Raw genomic sequence first — 17,607 nt, forward strand, 5'->3', positions numbered from 1 at the left:
AGCAAAAGCACGAAAGGAACAGGAAACACAAGATACAAATTGTGAGTCTGCATCATCTGACGGAGCGAGAGCAGATCATTCACAGGTGAGCCATGTTATGAGTGTGCGCAAGAAGTTGTCCACAAACAGAGGAAACAAAATCGACGGCTACATTGGCGAGTGAACAAAAAGATTTGCTTGCTCTTATTACATCAGTGTGCTTTCAACTTGTAATACTGCGCTTACGACATTTGTGAGTGAAATAATGCCATAATAAGGTAATCTTGACATTCATTCAAAACGTACCTTTCTTTGTGCAACTTCAAGTGTCGAACAAAGTTTGAAGTTGTGGCATCTCTGTCTGTAATCTTCGAACAGCATGTTTTACATACTACAATTAGTTTTTTGTTGACCACCTCGAAATTTTTAAAGCCAAACAAAACTATCTTCGGTATCATTTTGCTAACTGGCGCGTTCACGTTGTTGTCAAGTTGGACGCTGTCAAATCAAAACAATATACGATACTTTGATTGGATGTCTTGCTGAATGCACCCATGCCAGGCCCGGATTGGCTAATCGGGAGGACTGGGAGAATTCCCGGTGGGCTGGGCCGTTTTTTGGCTGCGAGGGCCAGTGTTTCTAGTTGTTTGCTAAAGGTTGCAGCTGCCGTGCAGTGAGGGGTTTACATCATTAATAAACTATGACAGTTCACGTTCATTGAAAAGTAAGAATGATTAATAAATTCATTTGAAGCAGTCCCTTAAGAGTGAAGCCTTCAATTTTGCACTCACACTACAAGCATTCAACGCCAAAGCCCAACCAAACTATGCTGTGGCACGATTAGGAGCAATCACACTTGCCAAACGAACCGGGAAATGGGGGTTAGAGCCATGCTTGTTTAGAGCCATGCTTTGGCACAATTGTTCCCTTTGCCCTTTTTTTCAGGACAGTCCAATATTTCAGCTCAATTTTTAGTGTTCTGGCATGTTGTGCCAAAACGTACCTTTCTTTGTGCAACTTCAAGTGTCGAACAAAGTTTGAAGTTGTGGCATCTCTGTCTGTAATCTTCGAACAGCATGTTTTACAATTAGTTTTTTGTTGACCACCTCGAAATTTTTAAAGCCAAACAAAACTATCTTCGGTATCATTTTGCTAACTGGCGCGTTCACGTTGTTGTCAAGTTGGACGCTGTCAAATCAAAACAATATACGATACTTTGATTGGATGTCTTGCTGAATGCACCCATGCCAGGCCCGGATTGGCTAATCGGGAGGACTGGGAGAATTCCCGGTGGGCTGGGCCGTTTTTTGGCTGCGAGGGCCAGTGTTTCTAGTTGCTTGCACTTTCAGCAGTTGCACTTTTTTATTTATCTGACCATAGCCTCACTCTTTTTATTCATTATTTTGCTGCAGCTCCGCTCTTCTTATTTATTGTCTCGCAGCCCCATGAGCAAAATGCAGCCTGCAGGGTAGTGATGATGTAACTATCATTCCGGCCATATAAGCATTACAGCACCATTGTGGTCCAGTGGTCAGCACGTTGCGCTTCGACGCTGTTGATCAGTGTTCGATCCTCACCTGAGTAACTCTTTATTTTTTTTCATTTTTATTGTTAAGACATATAAAACTGTAAGGTTGTCACACATTTTAAGTTCTAAAGCTGCTGTTTTCTTGAAAAAGAAGTGATAGTGTAATTAGAAACTGAATTGGAAATTACCTTATTTTAATATAACGTTAGTCAGTTGTGAACTGAGGTGGGCTGGTCTAACGCTTGAAACTCCAGGGCTGAAAAGAAGTCCCACTCTGGCCCTGGCGTATGCTCTGTCACACACACACAAACAGAGATAGAGCTGTTCGTGTCAACATACTTTTGAGCTTTTATGGGCTTATTAAGTAGCAAGTCTTTACAAGTCAATAGGCGCAAGTCCAAGTGAAAGTCACGAGTCATTTATGTTTAAGTCCAAGTCGAGTTGCAAGTCTTTTTATATTTTGTTAAGTCGAGTCTAAAATCATCCAATTCATGACTCGAGTCCACACCCCTGGTAATTGCCAGATAGAATGGCGTCTAGCTACAAAATAAGAGTCTGTTAAGCTTCACCTTGAGAATAGTAGCAGAAGCATTCACACATTACTTATGTAATCTTGAAGTCCTTCAGGTCAGTGTGAGGATCAGTCTGTGATCTCTAATTCTGTGACAGACAGAAACGCTCCTTCACACTTTGTCTGAAAAAGAGAATAGATCAAAAATGGGTTTAAAAAGACGTCAAATATAGATTAAAGTTGCTTCTTAAAGAGAACAAAGGAACAAGCAAAAAAAAATATTATACTGGGAACGTGTTAAAATCTAAACATGTTTGGCAAATAAACAGACATTTGCCATCAAGTTTATGACAGAAAATCTAGATTAATAATGATAAGATACTAACCTGTTTCCCTCGGATATTTCCATGGTCGAATCTGCTGGTAGATAGAAAAAAAAAAAAAAAAGTATTTATATGTTTTTGTGTGTGTATATATATATATATATATATAGAGAGAGAGAGAGAGAGAGAGAGAGAGAGAGAGAGAGAGAGAGAGGGGGGGATGTGACGGTTCATGAAAAAAAAATTAACCTTTTTGGGTTTTTTTTTTTGTTGTTGTTGTTTTTTACATTTGACAGGGTATCAAGTGTTTGGAGAGGTATCTTACTGTAAGATGTGTATTTCCCATGGATACCTGCCATGTGTGCGTCTCATTCTCTCATATCAGGGCCTCTTTAAAGCTAATCAGTGCAGAAGCATCCCAGCTGATTAATGCTGTGTCCGCATCACTCCCTAATTATGTGTGCAAGCAGTGCGTCTTTGTTTGAAATGTGCAAAAGGCTTACAGTTAATGCCATATCAGTTAAAAGATTTTAGAGCAAGACACAGCAGAAAAGCAATAGATAAGGGGAATGTGTCCTAATAGCGCAAAGCATTCTGGGTATTTAGTACAAGACAGACTGATTCTTATTGATCTCTATTAATTTACTGTATCATATATACGTTCATCAGTAATTAACTTTAAGCCCTCACATTACAAATACTGAAGAAAAGCCTTTTTGGAACTGTTTTCTTGCAGCAGCTTGTATCTGTGCTCGGCCTCCGCTGGACACAGAAATGTGATGGAATGCATATTATCAGCTTCTCAGACACGCAAAGAGCATTTATAAAGGTATATACACATCAGAGCAGACTAATCTGAGTGTTTGTGAGATGTTTTTCAAAAGATATTACTATAAAACGCTACGTTTTTTTGTTGAAATGTCCATATTTCCACAAATATGGTCAATCACAACTCACCGTTTCATAGATTCCTGAGCTCCATACTCGCTTGTGTGCGATTCTCTCTCAGATCATAAATGCTGAGGTATTTTATATACATGTACTTGCGCCGCAACATATAAGCTGAATGCATGTAACATATGCATAACACACAGTCTGCTATTCTGAGTTGCAAGAAAACATATGTAGAATATTTTTTTAAATGACTACTCAAATAAAACCTAAATTATCAACCAAAATTATTTTGTTAATTAAACCAAATTATTAACATTTCCCCCTCTTGTTGTATTAGAATTATCGTAAAACATGACCACAGAACTATGAAACGAACCAAAAATTTTGTAAACTGTCTAACCCCTAAAATATATATTACAGCGAAAACATGAATTTATGAATTTTCTGAAGAGAGAAACAAAAAGGAAGGTTTTTTCTACCTGTGTAGATGCGATGAGTGAGTAAGTTTTACCTTCAGTGACTATAAGCTGAAGTAAAGCCTCTATTTCTCCTAAATAGCAGGAATACCATCCAGAATCAGAGAGTGTGAGTCCAGTCATCAGCACAGTGAAGGAGCTTTCACCATCATCACTGATTTGAACTGATGAACTCTGGGATGTGTTGAATCTCTCCACTGCATAACAGATCTGATCTTTATATCTGCACCAGCGTTTCTCTGTATTCCTGTATTCAGAACTGTAGAAACACTGAACACTGGCATTACCACCTTCATGTCCAGATACACTGCTGCTCATCACAGACACTTCAGGAGCTGAAACGCACAGACAGCAGACATCAGATACTGTGATTCATCTGGAATAAAAATAATTTTCTATTTAAATGTGAATCTGGTCTTATACCTGACTGAACTGTGAGATGAAGCTGCTCTCTCTTATCCAGATTAAAGAATTCTTTAATCTCCACAGCACACTAGTAAGCTCCAGTGTCTTCATGCTGCAGGTTCCTCATAGTAACAGTGAAGAAACTCTGATCTGGATGATCAGTCACTGACACTTTTCCTTTGGTTTCATTAGCATACGCCAGAATAGAGCAGGAACTAAAATATCCCTTGGCATTAAAGCACCAGTATTTCTTGTACTCTGTGTAATATCTGTCATAATAACAGGGAATAACAAGAGATCCTCCAGTCTGAACTGTTAACGCTCTGCTTGCTGATGCTGTTTTGTACTCAGAGCCTAAATGAAGAAATCAACTTATATGAGGATATCATATAACACACACACACACACACACACACACTACACTTATATATTGTTATCTTTTTAAATATTACTTACTCTTTATACCATTTGACATTTTAAATCAGGGTGTGAAGTTTAAATGAATTACATTTATATAAATGTTTATATAAATAAAAAATGGCAAACTGCTATATTTTACACCCAGCGATAAGCCACTATTTTCTCAATATTTGTATTCATTTTAATCACTTTTAACACCTAAATGCATTTATAAACAAACGGAGAACACTTGCCTGTGGTGAGCCAAATTAAGAACACGAGGATCTTCTTAAAACTGACAGACCGTTTGTTAAAAGACTGCAATGTTTCTTCTTTCGTCATCTTCATCCTTCTTCTGGCAGCTCTACAAAACAATACGACCTGCTGGCCTCATAGCGTTAGCTTCACTTCTACAGCCTCTTTCACTTCCTACATCAGTGCTTTTTTCGGTTGCTTGTGATGAAAATAAAAAAGTATAACAACAAATGAGCATGCTACAAAAATGTGACAACAAAACATGCTATGTCTCATATGCTAGCCTTCACTGGCATATTTCGGCAGTAGTAAAAAGACATTAATATTAAAGTAAACATGAAATCAAAACTCACTATATTTACTTTGTTAGCTCACGTTGCTAGTTTTGTGGAAAACAATTAATCTGTGTCATTAAAAATATGTTTTTTTTCGTAAGGTTTAACTGAGATCTGAAAATGCACTTTCTGTTTGTTTTCAGTTAAATTGGCAGATTAGGTCAGTCTAAGTCTGGCTAATATACTTAACCATGCCCCTCAAGCTGTCAGTTTTGACAACAAACAGAAATGGTGAACAGGAGGAGTCTGTTAGGTTTTAATAACTCTCCCCAAACCCTTTTCTTGATCTTTCTAAATGAAATGCCTTCCTTACTATAATATAATACGAGAGAGAAAATAATAGTTGCAGCTTAAGGTTTATGAGGACTTTAAGTAAAGATCCATATCCATGAAGACATTTTGAAAATTTACCACTTTAAATTTTCTGCATTTTTGATCAGTAATGACATTGCAAAGTATTTATTTAGAGAGCTTTACATGCAATATATTTTTTTTAACTCTCAATTCCCAGATATTCAAATGCTATCTTGCATCTCGGCCCAATAATAATGTTGCATCCAGGGGCAGACTGGCCATAGGGAGCACAGGGACCCCGTGACCTGACAGTCAATCGTGAACTTGGTCTGCCCAACCCCACTCCCACCCACCGCTCTTCGCTTACTGATCACAACCCCCTGATGAAGCCTAGGTTATACTCGACACGTTTGCTAGTTTGTGCAGCAAAAAAGACCGAGCGATGATATGTTTCATTCAAGTTTAATATGAGTCACTTTGAAGAGATTTTGTCTCTTATCTTTATGATCCGTCCATGCGTGATCATAGGGATAATCAGATGGACAATAATTCTTGGATAGAAATTGCAACAGTTTATTTTGAATTTAAAACAACTTAATAGTTATAAAACTATAATTAAGAAGCAAATTATTTCTTTGATAAATGAAAAAGAAATATTTGGACCTATCAGTTTACAACATATTGATGCCATGCTTTATTGGTGATAATGGTCAGGAATTTTGCACTTTATAGAATATAAGGACAGAAACTAACCAGACGTGTCAGTTGGGGAGCTGCTAAATGAAAGAAATAAAAAATAAAAATCTGTATTTTGTGTACGGTTTCTGCTTTTTTCTTGCCATAAAAAATAAATAATATATTTGTAGAACAACCGCTGTCTCTTTTCATTAATATTTTAATAAACTTTAATAGGTTAAACTGTCCAAGATATGAACAAAAACAAGTGATGCATCAAAGTTTGATTTAAAAAAAAATCTTGAAAGGTTATAAAAATCTTTATAATCATTAAAACAATTTAGGCCTTTCCCGCCACTCTTCACTTACCAATCACAAACCCCCAACCCCCCTCAGCGATAAGTGGCCCGAGGTCATACCTTAAAATGGAAACACTGTCCCAGTCTGCCAATGGTTGCATTCTAATGTTAGTGTGTACACATCAATGAAAAGTTATTTATGTGGTTTACAATTTATAGATAAATCTCGATTTTAAAAAACAATGACCACTGGTTTTGAGGTCCAGCATCACAAATGACAAATAAAAAAAAATACTAATAATGTGCGTTTTTGAAGGTCTAAAATGATTTCAAATAAAAATTATTCATTTACAAGTGTACATTTATTATTTACTGTACATTACATCCAGTATATTTGACACGAAAGCATTCCTATATTAGATTTCTAGGTAGTAGCAATGTTTCCCTCTCTAGTTGTCATTTCACACTGGCAGAACTGCTGCAGTGGGACAAAAGGGGGGTATTTTTATGTGTCATCCTATGTACGTGTCATCAGAGAAGGGAAAGCCCCACCCATTAGTAATGATCACTTTCTTATTAGCATAGGAAGTTAGTCTTCTTTTAGAATCTGCCACTATGCTGACACATGCTTCTGTAGCTCCACCCTCTTTTGAAAAAGAGTACAATCATATTTGAATTTAAAGGCAACAATCAACAAAATGGCACAATTAGGATCAAAGCTTAAAAGGGGCAGTTATAAAAAGTGTTATAAACCATTATTTATATTTATGGTATTTTAGACTAAAACTTTACAGACACCTTAGGGGCATCAGAGACTTATCTTGTAAAAAGGGGCATAATAGGTCCCCTTTAAAGATATATTAATTCCTAAAAAGTGCAAATGTGTACCTCATTGTAACTTAAACATACAAAAGTAAACCTTAAATGTAACCTAAAGATACAAATGTCAACTTATAATAGTATACAAGAGTATGTTTTGAAAAGGTACCAGCCCAGTGACAGATTTTGTACCTTTAATTCTGAAAGTATACCCCCACCTCCAGTTTCTCCAGTCTTAAGGCCGCTAATAGATTTCTTAATGAGACTTTAAAAATGAAAGTGTCCATCAGTTTCCTTCATCCTCACAGTGTCCTTGAGTTCGTTGTTTTCAGTCCTCTGTTAGAGCATCTGGACCTGCTGAGCCGGAGTGTTCAAGAAAATCACTGAGGCGTTCTTACAGTCTCCTTCTCTCCACGGACAAATCTGAAAACACGACAAAGACCATCAAACACAGCAGACAGAGAAACAATGACATTTTATTGATACTTTTATAGATGATTTCCTTATAAGTCGCTTTGAACACGCAAAATTGCCTTGGACATTCTGGTAAATGACTAAATGTCATTCGCCACACACACAAGATTTGTAAATTAAAGGGATAGTTCACCCAGAACTGAGAATTACCTCACAATTTACTCATCCTCATGTGTATTTAAAACTTTATAAGTGTCTTTTTTCTGTTGAACACAAAAGAATATATTTTGAAGAATGCTGGTTGATGGTATCCATTGATTTAAAAGCACATCTGCTCTGTATTGCCCGCTCACACAGACCCTCTGCAATTTGCATACAGGAATAACCACTCCACTGATGATGCAATTGCTTTCACCTTGCACACTGTTCTGTCTCACCTGGAAAACAAAAATACATATGTGAGAATGCTGTTTGTGGACTACAGCTCAGCATTCAACACCATAGTGCCTGCCAAGCTGGTGGTGAAGCTCCAGGCTCTCGGTCTTCACAGCTCATTGTGCAACTGGATCCTGGACTTCCTGTCAGGCAGACCCCAGGTGGTCAGAATGAACAACATTACATCATCAACACTGATCCTCAACACTGGTGCTCCACAGGGCTGTGTTCTCCTGTACTCCCTGTATACACGACTGTACAGCCAAACACAGCTCCAACGTCATCGCTAAATTTGCTGATGACACACGGTGTTGGGCCTAATCACCGGTAATGATGAGAAGGCTAACAGAGAGGAGGTGCACACTCTGACGGAGTGGTGTGAGGAAAACTAAACATCAGCAAAACCAAGGAGCTGGTGGTGGATTTCAGGAGAGAGAAGAGAGAACACACCCCCATCACCATCAACGGGACGCCAGTGAAGAGAGTCAGCACTTTCAAGTTTCTTGGAGTCCACATCGCTGAGGATCTGACATGGACTGCTCACACAGATGCAGTGCTAAGGAAGGCACAACAACGCCTCTTCTTCCTCCGCCGTCTCAGGAGGTTTGGAATGAGCCCCCACATCCTCCTCTCATTCTACACCTGCACTGTGGAGAGCATCCTGTCTGGCTGTATCACCACCTGGTATGGGAATAGCACCAGCAGCAATCGCAAAGGCCTACATAGGATTGTGCAAACTACTGGACGCGTAGTAGGAGGTGAGCAACCCTCCCTCCAGGACATCTACACCAATCGGTGCATGAGGAAAGCCAAGAGAATTATCAGCGACTCCAGCCACCCAAGCCATAGATTTTTCTCTCTGCTACCCTCAGGCAGACGGTTCCGCAGCATTTGGTCACGCACCAGCCGGCTGAAGGAAAGCTTCTTCCCTCAGACTATCAGGATGATGAATACTTAACACACCACACAGACAGACTCTTCCATACCCCTCACTGCACAACATCAATATGTAGCATGCACTGCACTTTAACCAATCCATACTTGAAACAATACTGCCTAAAACTTTGTGGACACGACACCTATTCATTGTACATATCGCTGTCAATTTCACATTGTTGTTGTATTTTGCACCATCTGTATTTTGCATCGTCTGTATTTTGCACTGTCGTTGTATTTGCGCTGTCTGGAGCCAGCACCAAAGCTTTTCACACGTCATAGCACACGTGCTGCTGATGATGTGACAATAAAAGAGATTTGATTTGATTTTTTATAGAAGTCAATAGACAAAGTGCGGGTTTGAGGGGGTCTGACCCCCCCATTTAACACTTTATCCCCCTGAAGAAAATAAAAACAAGATATACGAGCGGCTGCCCTTTAATGGTCGAGAAATACTTTGCTCTGATCTGTATCTTAAATAAAGTTAATAAATAAAATAATACATAACTTCAATTTACATTTGCCCACCCCTATAGTGGTTCATACCATTATAAATGCATGTTTGCACCAATTCATCAGTTAGAAACCGGCAAATCTAGAGCACCACCAAACAAAACATGTTTCTTTAAAAAAGGTGTTTGTAGGTGTCCGTAAACTAGATGCATAGTTTGTATTTTATTATACACTGGCTCGCACATGAAAGTTAAACATTAAAATAAAAAATATGTGCAGTCTTTCATGGTCATTTAATAATAGGTTCCAAAAAGAAATGTCACTGTTTATTTAATATCACAGATGTAGTTGAGAGCCACTCAATATGCCTTAAAACACACAAGATATAATAACGAGTTTGATTAATAAACTAGATGTCAGTTTTAAAATGTTTTTTAAACAAGTGAAGGTCAGGTTAATGATGACATATTATTGCTCCAATTAAAGGGATAGTTCACCTAAAAATTATATGTATGAATGTTGGGTTAATTAAAATAACAGAGCTTGAAGTGCCTTCAAATCATTCTGCTCAGCCTTTAAAATATATATTTCCCATAATGCTTTGGTGAGAGTCTGCTGTGAGGAAGAGACCAGGGTTGGTGATTCATTTAGACAAGTTCAGTTCCTGTGCGACTTTGAGTCATCAGTCTTCAACATTTCCTACCAAGCCATTACAACAAGATCATGTTGAACTGAGCATTCAAACTTTGTATAGATCTTCATCTATGTAAAGAATAATATTTTAACTACAGCAAACTGTTGTTTTGAGGAATGACTAAGTTATCAGCATGACGGTGAAAAACTATACATTTCTAGTTGAACCATTCTCCTGCAATCTCATACCAAAAACGGAAATAAGGGCAGTATTAATATGTAATGTAATGTAATGTAATGTGTATTTATATAGCGCATTTATTGTGTATGGCAATACACCCAAAGCGCTTCACAATCATGAGGGGGGGTCTCATGCATTTAATAGCTATAAATGTGGAAGAGCGTTGCTATTATGTGATTATATTGTATTGAAATATAGAGTAATTAATTAGTGTTGATGTTAAATCAAAAGTAATTCGCAAATATGTGATAATGAGATGATTTAATGACAATAATACTCTATGGTTACAACCAAATTAATTACAAAATAACTGTCTAAAATTATAAAATATGAAAAAATAGAAACATTTGATAATGTAAAAATTATTAAAGATACCAGAGAGAGGAGAGACAGGGGGAGGGAGAGAGAGAGAGAGAACAGGTCCCGACGACAGCCTGATAGCAATGTAATGTAATGTGTATTTATATAGCGCATTTATTGTGTCTGGCCATACACCCAAAGCTCTTTACAATCATGGGGGGGGGGTGGTCTCTCTACATCAGCACCAGCAGCACCCACTTGGATGATGCGACGGCAGTCACAGGACAACAGCACCAGTGCGCTCACCACACACCAGCTATTGGAGGAGTGGAGAGACCGTGATAGAGCCAATTCAGTGGAAGGGGATGATTGGAAGGCCATGATTGTAAGGGCCGACTGAGGGACTTTGGCCAGGACACCGGGGTTACAGCCATACTCTTTACAAGAAGTGTCATGGGATTTTTAATGACCACAGAGTCAGGACCTAGGTTTAACGTCTCATCCGAAAGACGGCGCCCACTGACAATATAGTGTCCCCTTCACTTTTACTGGGGCATTAGAAATCTATATATCTATATATTATGGGATGTTTTACAAAAAAAAGAGGGAGAAAATAACATTTTGTATGAATTCTTCACATTTTTGGCATTATTATATTTTCCACTAACCTCCTACCTGTTTTATAGACAATGAATAACTGAATGGTTTTTAAAAATTACTTCTCATATAGATGATAGGCCTGTGATATCTATTTTTTTGTTGTACAATATTTTGCACCAAAATCTGTTGCGATAAACAAAATTGTCATTTTAACACCATTTATGCCACTCATTATATAATGACAGAATGACAATATAATATCAGCACAATGCAAGTACACTTCCAGAGAACACACAATATTTTATTCTTTAGAATATTTAATTTAATTATAGTCATTAATGTAATGATGAGAATTTATAAGCAGCATGTGTAAAAACATACCCTAAATAAATAATAATAATGTTAACAAAAAAGTGCAAAAAGGTAAAAACTAAGAGGCTGCGATATCTGCTACCAGATCTATTTTCAGCTGTCAGACACCCACATGAAAATACAATATAGCAATTTATAGTAAAAACTATAGTGTTTTTTAACAATACTGACACTGACACTTCCAATAAAGATAGAGATGTTACACAGTCAGCTTAAACGTTGCTAGAATTGGTTTTTATGTATGGGCAATATACAGTTTAAGTCAGAATTATTAACCCCCCTTTGATTTTTTTTTCTTTTTTTAAATAGTTCCCCAATGATGTTTAACAGAGCAAGGAAATTTTCACAGTATGTCTGATAATATTTTTTCTTCTAGAGAAAGTCTTATTTGTATTATTTCGACTAGAATAAAAGCTGTTTTTAATTTTTTATGAACCATTTAAAGGCCAAAATTATTAGCCCCTTTAAACAATTTTTTTTAACTGTCTACAGAACTAACCATCATTATAAATTAACCTGCCTAATTACCCTAACCTGCCTAGTTAATCTAATTAACCTAGTTAAGCCTTTAAATGTCACTTTAAGCTGTATAGAAGTATCTTGAAAAATATCTTGTCAAATATTATTTACTGTCATCACGGCAAAGATAAAATAAATCAGTTATTAGAAATGAGTTATTAAAACTATTATGATTATAAATGTGTTGACACAATCTTCCCTCCGTTAAACAGAAGTTGAGACAAAAAATAAACGGGGGCTAATTATTCTGACTTCAATTGTATATTGGATCATCAAAACTTATTGAGGTCATGTCCATGTGTTGTGTGATAAGTCCATATATTGATTATTGTGACAGGCCTTATAGACAATGATTTTTGCACTCTTAACTCTAAAGTGACATGCACTAATAAAAACCAATCAACAAATAGATGCGCTGTAATACAATAATTAGGGTTGTTCTGAATTTTATGCAGGATAACAGAGACTGATATACTTACTGCAAGATTATCGCTCATATCACTTGTCTCTAGAGGTTTGTGCTTTTTCTCTGTGAAATAAAACAAAATAATTATGAGATTTCCATGCACAGAAACACTGAAACGTAAACAGCTGAAGACAATATTATTAGCCATTCTGTGAAATTTAGATTCTTTATTACATATTTCCCAAGTGCTGTGTAATGAAGACATTGTTTTAAATAATAAAATAAAACTCCTTTCCTTTACTTTTACTATAATGACAGTATATAATATTTTGCAAGATGCTAATATTCAGCTTAATGGGCACCTATGGTGAAAAATCTACTTTTTAAGCTATTTGGACAAACATATGTGTATATATAGTGTATAGACCAGGGGTCTCAAACTCGCGGCCCGCGGGCCATTTGCGGCCCTCAGTGCAATATTTTGTGGCCGGCGCCGACCGCTGTATACTGACAGAATCATCCGTACACAGCGGTCACCGGCATTCCCCGCCCGCCGTGTAAACAAACCCTTTGTTAGACGCTGTGACAGGCGCCCCCTGCCTGACACTTAGCTACCTATCTGCAGCCTGCCACCTACCTAGCTACAGCCTGTATCTTATATATATTATAGGTAGATACAGACTGGTACAGATTGATGTGACTGGAGTTGGGTGGGGGTGTTTTATTTATACATATATACGCCTTTTTTTTAGGAGAGGGAATGGAAGTTTTGAGTGAGTCTAGACAGGTCTAGACTTAATGATGATCATCTTCAAGCCATACTGAGGGTCTCAACTGCTTCCGCTCTAAAGCCAAATGTGGTTCAGATTTGTGAGAAGAAGCGCTGTCAAGTCTCTGGCAGCAAGGAGTAGGCAAAAGATGCCATGTTCAGAAGAACTGTTCATAATCTTCACTCAATGTTCTATTAATGTTCAGGACACTTCATGTTCAGAAGAAATAATTAAAACTGTTAATAATGACATTTGAGGACTTTTTTTTTTGTGAAATCCCTTATGCGGCCCAGCATCACCCAGACTTTGCCTCCTGCGGCCCCCAGGTAAATTGAGTTTGAGACCCCTGGTATAGACCATCATATTGAGCTGATAAAAACACACCCAGTCGTTGTTTTTCAATTTAACAACATAAAAACGGTGGACCAATTGGAGCGGTTTTCAGACAGACCGCAACTTTACTAAGGAGTGCGGTACCCCCGCCCACCGAATTGATTGACAGCTGCGCGCATTAACATGTCCCGGTAGTCACGTGTACGTCAACAAGACCAGACATACGCAAAGCAACCTGGAATAAAAGGTCTGTTGAGTTCGCTAGGATCAGCAATCATCATCAAATGTGATCAAGAGTAAGTTTCACATGTTTAAAGTGTTTTTAAACAGAGCATGTGTGTAATGAAGTACAGTGATTTACTTCAGCTTTACTTCATCAGCACAGCTGTGTCTATGTGTGTTATAAAGGAAAACGCTTCAATCCCGGTTTGTAGACGTTAAATATGGTTTATTTTGTACAATAACATAACAGATATCCACACAGCAGTGGAGGTTAGCCTGAATCCTGTCACATTTGAGTGCGAAAACAGTGCAAAGCGAAGCGCGCTCTATCTGTCTGCCTGTCTCTGTGTGTGTGTGTGTGTGTGCGTATGCGCGTGTGAACTTTGTAACGATATTGCGTGTGACTCATTAACGCGACTGCACAATAAACACTGATTAAGTGTTTAAAGTTCTTACTGTAGTATTTCTTACAAACGCTACGTGAGACCTTCTTCCTTTAAGTCTGTCTGTTGTCTGACGCAGCCGAGGGAGGAAATTAAAGCACGCGGGAAGGCTTGTAGAAACAGTAGGCGGGGAGAACTCGTCTTAAAGGCGCAGTACGTCAAAACCACCCCCGGGTGGAAATGGGTATAAAGCAGCATCTTATAAAAGATATAATGAAAAATCTGATGGGTGTTTTGAGCTGAAACTTTACATAAACATTCTAAAGATGCAAAAGACTTGTATTAAATCTGACAAAAAGGGGTAACCTAGGTGCCCTTTAAAGGGCAATTTAAATGCTTAACTATGTTAATTAGGCCAACTAGGCAAGTTAGGGTATTAGCGATGCCACTGGATAACAGTGTTTTGTTCTGTAGCCAATTAAATAAGAATATTTCTCAAAGATGCAGTAAGTAAGTTTGACAACCAGTGGTTGAACTAGGTATTGTACTTCTGGATCAAAACAAATGCAAGTGCAGGTTGCCAGATTGACGACATCAACAAGAGCGAGCCTGAAGCAGTGCGTAGGTGTTTGCAGTGCGCAGCTCATCGGCAACTGCTGCACAGACCAATCCATCTCTGTCTATTTTATCTAGTTACCTACAGTATCCATCCATACACTTTTTGTTTTACTTTTCATCTGCACCAAGGCTTGTGGCAACTTCCTCCTATGCTGTTTCCTTAACCTGCAAGTCTTTATTTCACAAATTGTATAGATCCTAAAGAACTAAATGCTTCAAGCTCTATAAGGAGTGGCATTCATGTCTTTTCAGGTCAATCAGAAGACAATCACCTTTGATATCATGTCATTTTGTTTTTGATTGTCAGGATGATGTAGGCCTGTATTTATAGTACAATATAGTTATAATAATATTTATATATGATCAAATTAGTGTGCAACTTAACCAAAACTAATACTGAAATAGTTTTCAATTTGGTTTTGTAGTTGAGGCCCAACTAAATATTTGATCGTTTAAGTTCATTTGATTGACTATAGAAAAATCAGTGGATATTATCGATGCATTTATTGGGTAAAATTGCTACTTTTTACTGTCATTTAATGTGTTTTTGGTCACTATCAATGCACTGTTACTTTAATTGAGCATGACACTCATCGCGGCACTGCTGCTTCAGTGACACTCATGCCTCGAGCTGACACACTGCTTATGCGTGCAGTATGTAAGCTCTAATCTGTTAACATAGATGCCAAAAAAACATGCGCTGCTCACGCTTGCGGTGTGAAACAGGCTTCACTGTCAAGCCTAAACGCTGATTTAAGCCGATTTAAAAGTAAAAGCAATGGCACACAAAACAATGTAACCTGCTTACCTAATGTTTACATCAGTGATATTTATATTATTTGCTAATTAATAACCTCATGTGGAACTCTGAATCTGCATCTCATTTCAGAGTCTGCTACTGTCCACTAGAGGTCACATTTTCAGTCACAGATGCATGCTTTGAGAGCCTTCCTGAGTGAATGAATAAAATCTGCTGTTTTCCACCAATGTAACCCAGTGTGCTGAAATATAATTGGCAACAAATGGCATTGGGCAGGTTAAAACACATTTTCAAAGCAGAATATCGGACTTCAGCATTGTTTTCAGATAAACAAGAATGTTCAGTTAGCATGTTTCTTAAATATCTGCACACATATTATTGTATGCTATGCTTTACTAGCGTGAAAAACTTGACTAAAACTAAAAAATAGACTTGTTCAAAAGATAAATATAACAGAAAATACTATGAAAAATGTCCCACATCTGTTAAACAGCAGTTTTTACAAATCAATTTTCATAGCACTGCTAATAATTTAGTCTTATGCTGTATGTTTGATTCTGCAGCTAAATTAGGTGTATTGAGTATTATTTACAAATGCAGAGACATTAGCCCCTTTCACACATACAGACCTTTCCGGAAAATTGCCGGCAATTTTCCGGAAAGGTGTGTATGTGTGAACAGGTCCTTTTTGAAAATACCGGTAAATTCGTTCTGGCTATTTTCCGGAAAGAGAAGTTGTAACATTACCGGCAATTTGCCGGAATGCTGCGCTGTGTGAATGCAGAAGGAAGATTGCCGTAATAAGCGCGTCCACGTCTAGAACGGGCTGACGTGAGACACCTGCTTTAGCCAATCACAACAGTCAGACGCATTCACGTGCGCGCGGTTTATGAGAATAAAAGCCTTTGAATATTTTTCCAGACACTTTTAGCTGCTAGATGTTAGTCAGATAATGTTTCTATGTTCCTTCTCAATGCTAACTGTGTAAATAATTATCGATAAAATGTTTATGATAATCTGTTGTTTGTTTACCTTCAAGCTTTGCGCGTGCCCGTGAGCACCCCTAGCGCCAGCACACACACATATCATGAACATCTCGACATGCGAAAGTGTTTTTCTATGTATTCATTAGAGTTGTACTCAATACTGATCCATCCGAAGAGTTTGTAATGTAGTCAAATGTTTACAAACACAAGTGCAGCCGTTTAGTGGTCATTTCTGGGTAATGATGTCAGAATTTACCGGCATTTTGGGATGGATGTGTGAATGCTCTTTTCCGGAAAATTTCCGTAACGTCCTCGTCTGTGTGAACAGCGTTTTTTTTAATATACCGGTAAAGTAGTTCCAAAAACTGTGTGAAAGTGGCTATTGAAGTGCAGATTTCTAAATACAGAGAAAAAGCAACTAATGCAATAAATGTATACAACAGCAAAAGCACAAAATACTTTTATAAAAGCATAACAAAACGTACTGCACTGTTGCTGTAACTTCCACAGCGCTACACACGCAGTCATGACCAGCAGAACGACTCCACACATCACCAGAGGAGACTCCCAAACTGGACGACTGAAACACACATGAGTTAGCCACAAAAAACAACTTGACCATGATTTGTTCATACAGTATACAAGAATCAAAGAGTGAAATTCAATACCTTTCAAGACCTTTTAAGACTCTTCCCATACATTAAGACCTTATCGTCACTTTAGGTTTCAACCACTTACATTTTAACACTGTATTTACTAAATACTGATTGTAAGAAAAATCAAAAGTCATATACTGAATAAACATGCAAATCCAGCAGGTGGTGCTGAACACAGCAGGAATGACTGTTTCCTTGCTTACTGTAACCAGAACAGCCTGAGGTCAAATCTAGCAGGATTTCAGCGGTTTTGTAAACTACACATCATCCCGATATTCACAGATTAAATTCAGGCAAACTGATCAAAAAAATGTAATAGCTTGTAAAATAACAACTTAGACTTTTAAATATTTTTTTTACCTTCAAATTGACTGATCA

The 17,607-nt window shown here is 37.7% G+C and overlaps 2 protein-coding genes across 8 annotated transcripts in view; both read right to left on the reverse strand.

Moving 5' to 3' along the window:
• Window positions 1-1,592: 1,592 nt before the first annotated feature.
• On the reverse strand, window positions 1,593-4,477 carry LOC110437904 (polymeric immunoglobulin receptor; the record flags this gene model as incomplete). The annotated part of the gene is given in 4 exon segments (XM_073931357.1): window positions 1,593-2,201; window positions 2,405-2,438; window positions 3,747-4,046; window positions 4,135-4,477. Coding segments are annotated over 4 exon segments (717 nt in total), but the record flags the coding sequence as incomplete, so codon positions are not given.
• Window positions 4,478-6,069: 1,592 nt separating this feature from the next.
• pigr (polymeric immunoglobulin receptor) overlaps window positions 6,070-17,607 on the reverse strand; it is a 31,455-nt gene continuing 19,917 nt past the window's right edge. For 2 of the 7 annotated variants that reach the window (XM_073919819.1, XM_073919818.1), the window contains exons 6-10: window positions 17,059-17,153; window positions 12,575-12,624; window positions 7,966-8,043; window positions 7,817-7,869; window positions 6,070-7,615 (exon numbers count right to left, since the gene is read on the reverse strand). In XM_073919819.1, coding sequence (XP_073775920.1) covers window positions 7,825-7,869; window positions 7,966-8,043; window positions 12,575-12,624; window positions 17,059-17,153 — 268 coding nt within the window. In that variant the 3' untranslated portion in view covers window positions 6,070-7,615; window positions 7,817-7,824. 7 annotated transcript variants of the gene reach the window in all.

Source organism: Danio rerio, chromosome 2 (assembly GCF_049306965.1).
Source record: "Danio rerio strain Tuebingen ecotype United States chromosome 2, GRCz12tu, whole genome shotgun sequence".
NCBI lineage: Eukaryota > Metazoa > Chordata > Actinopteri > Cypriniformes > Danionidae > Danio > Danio rerio.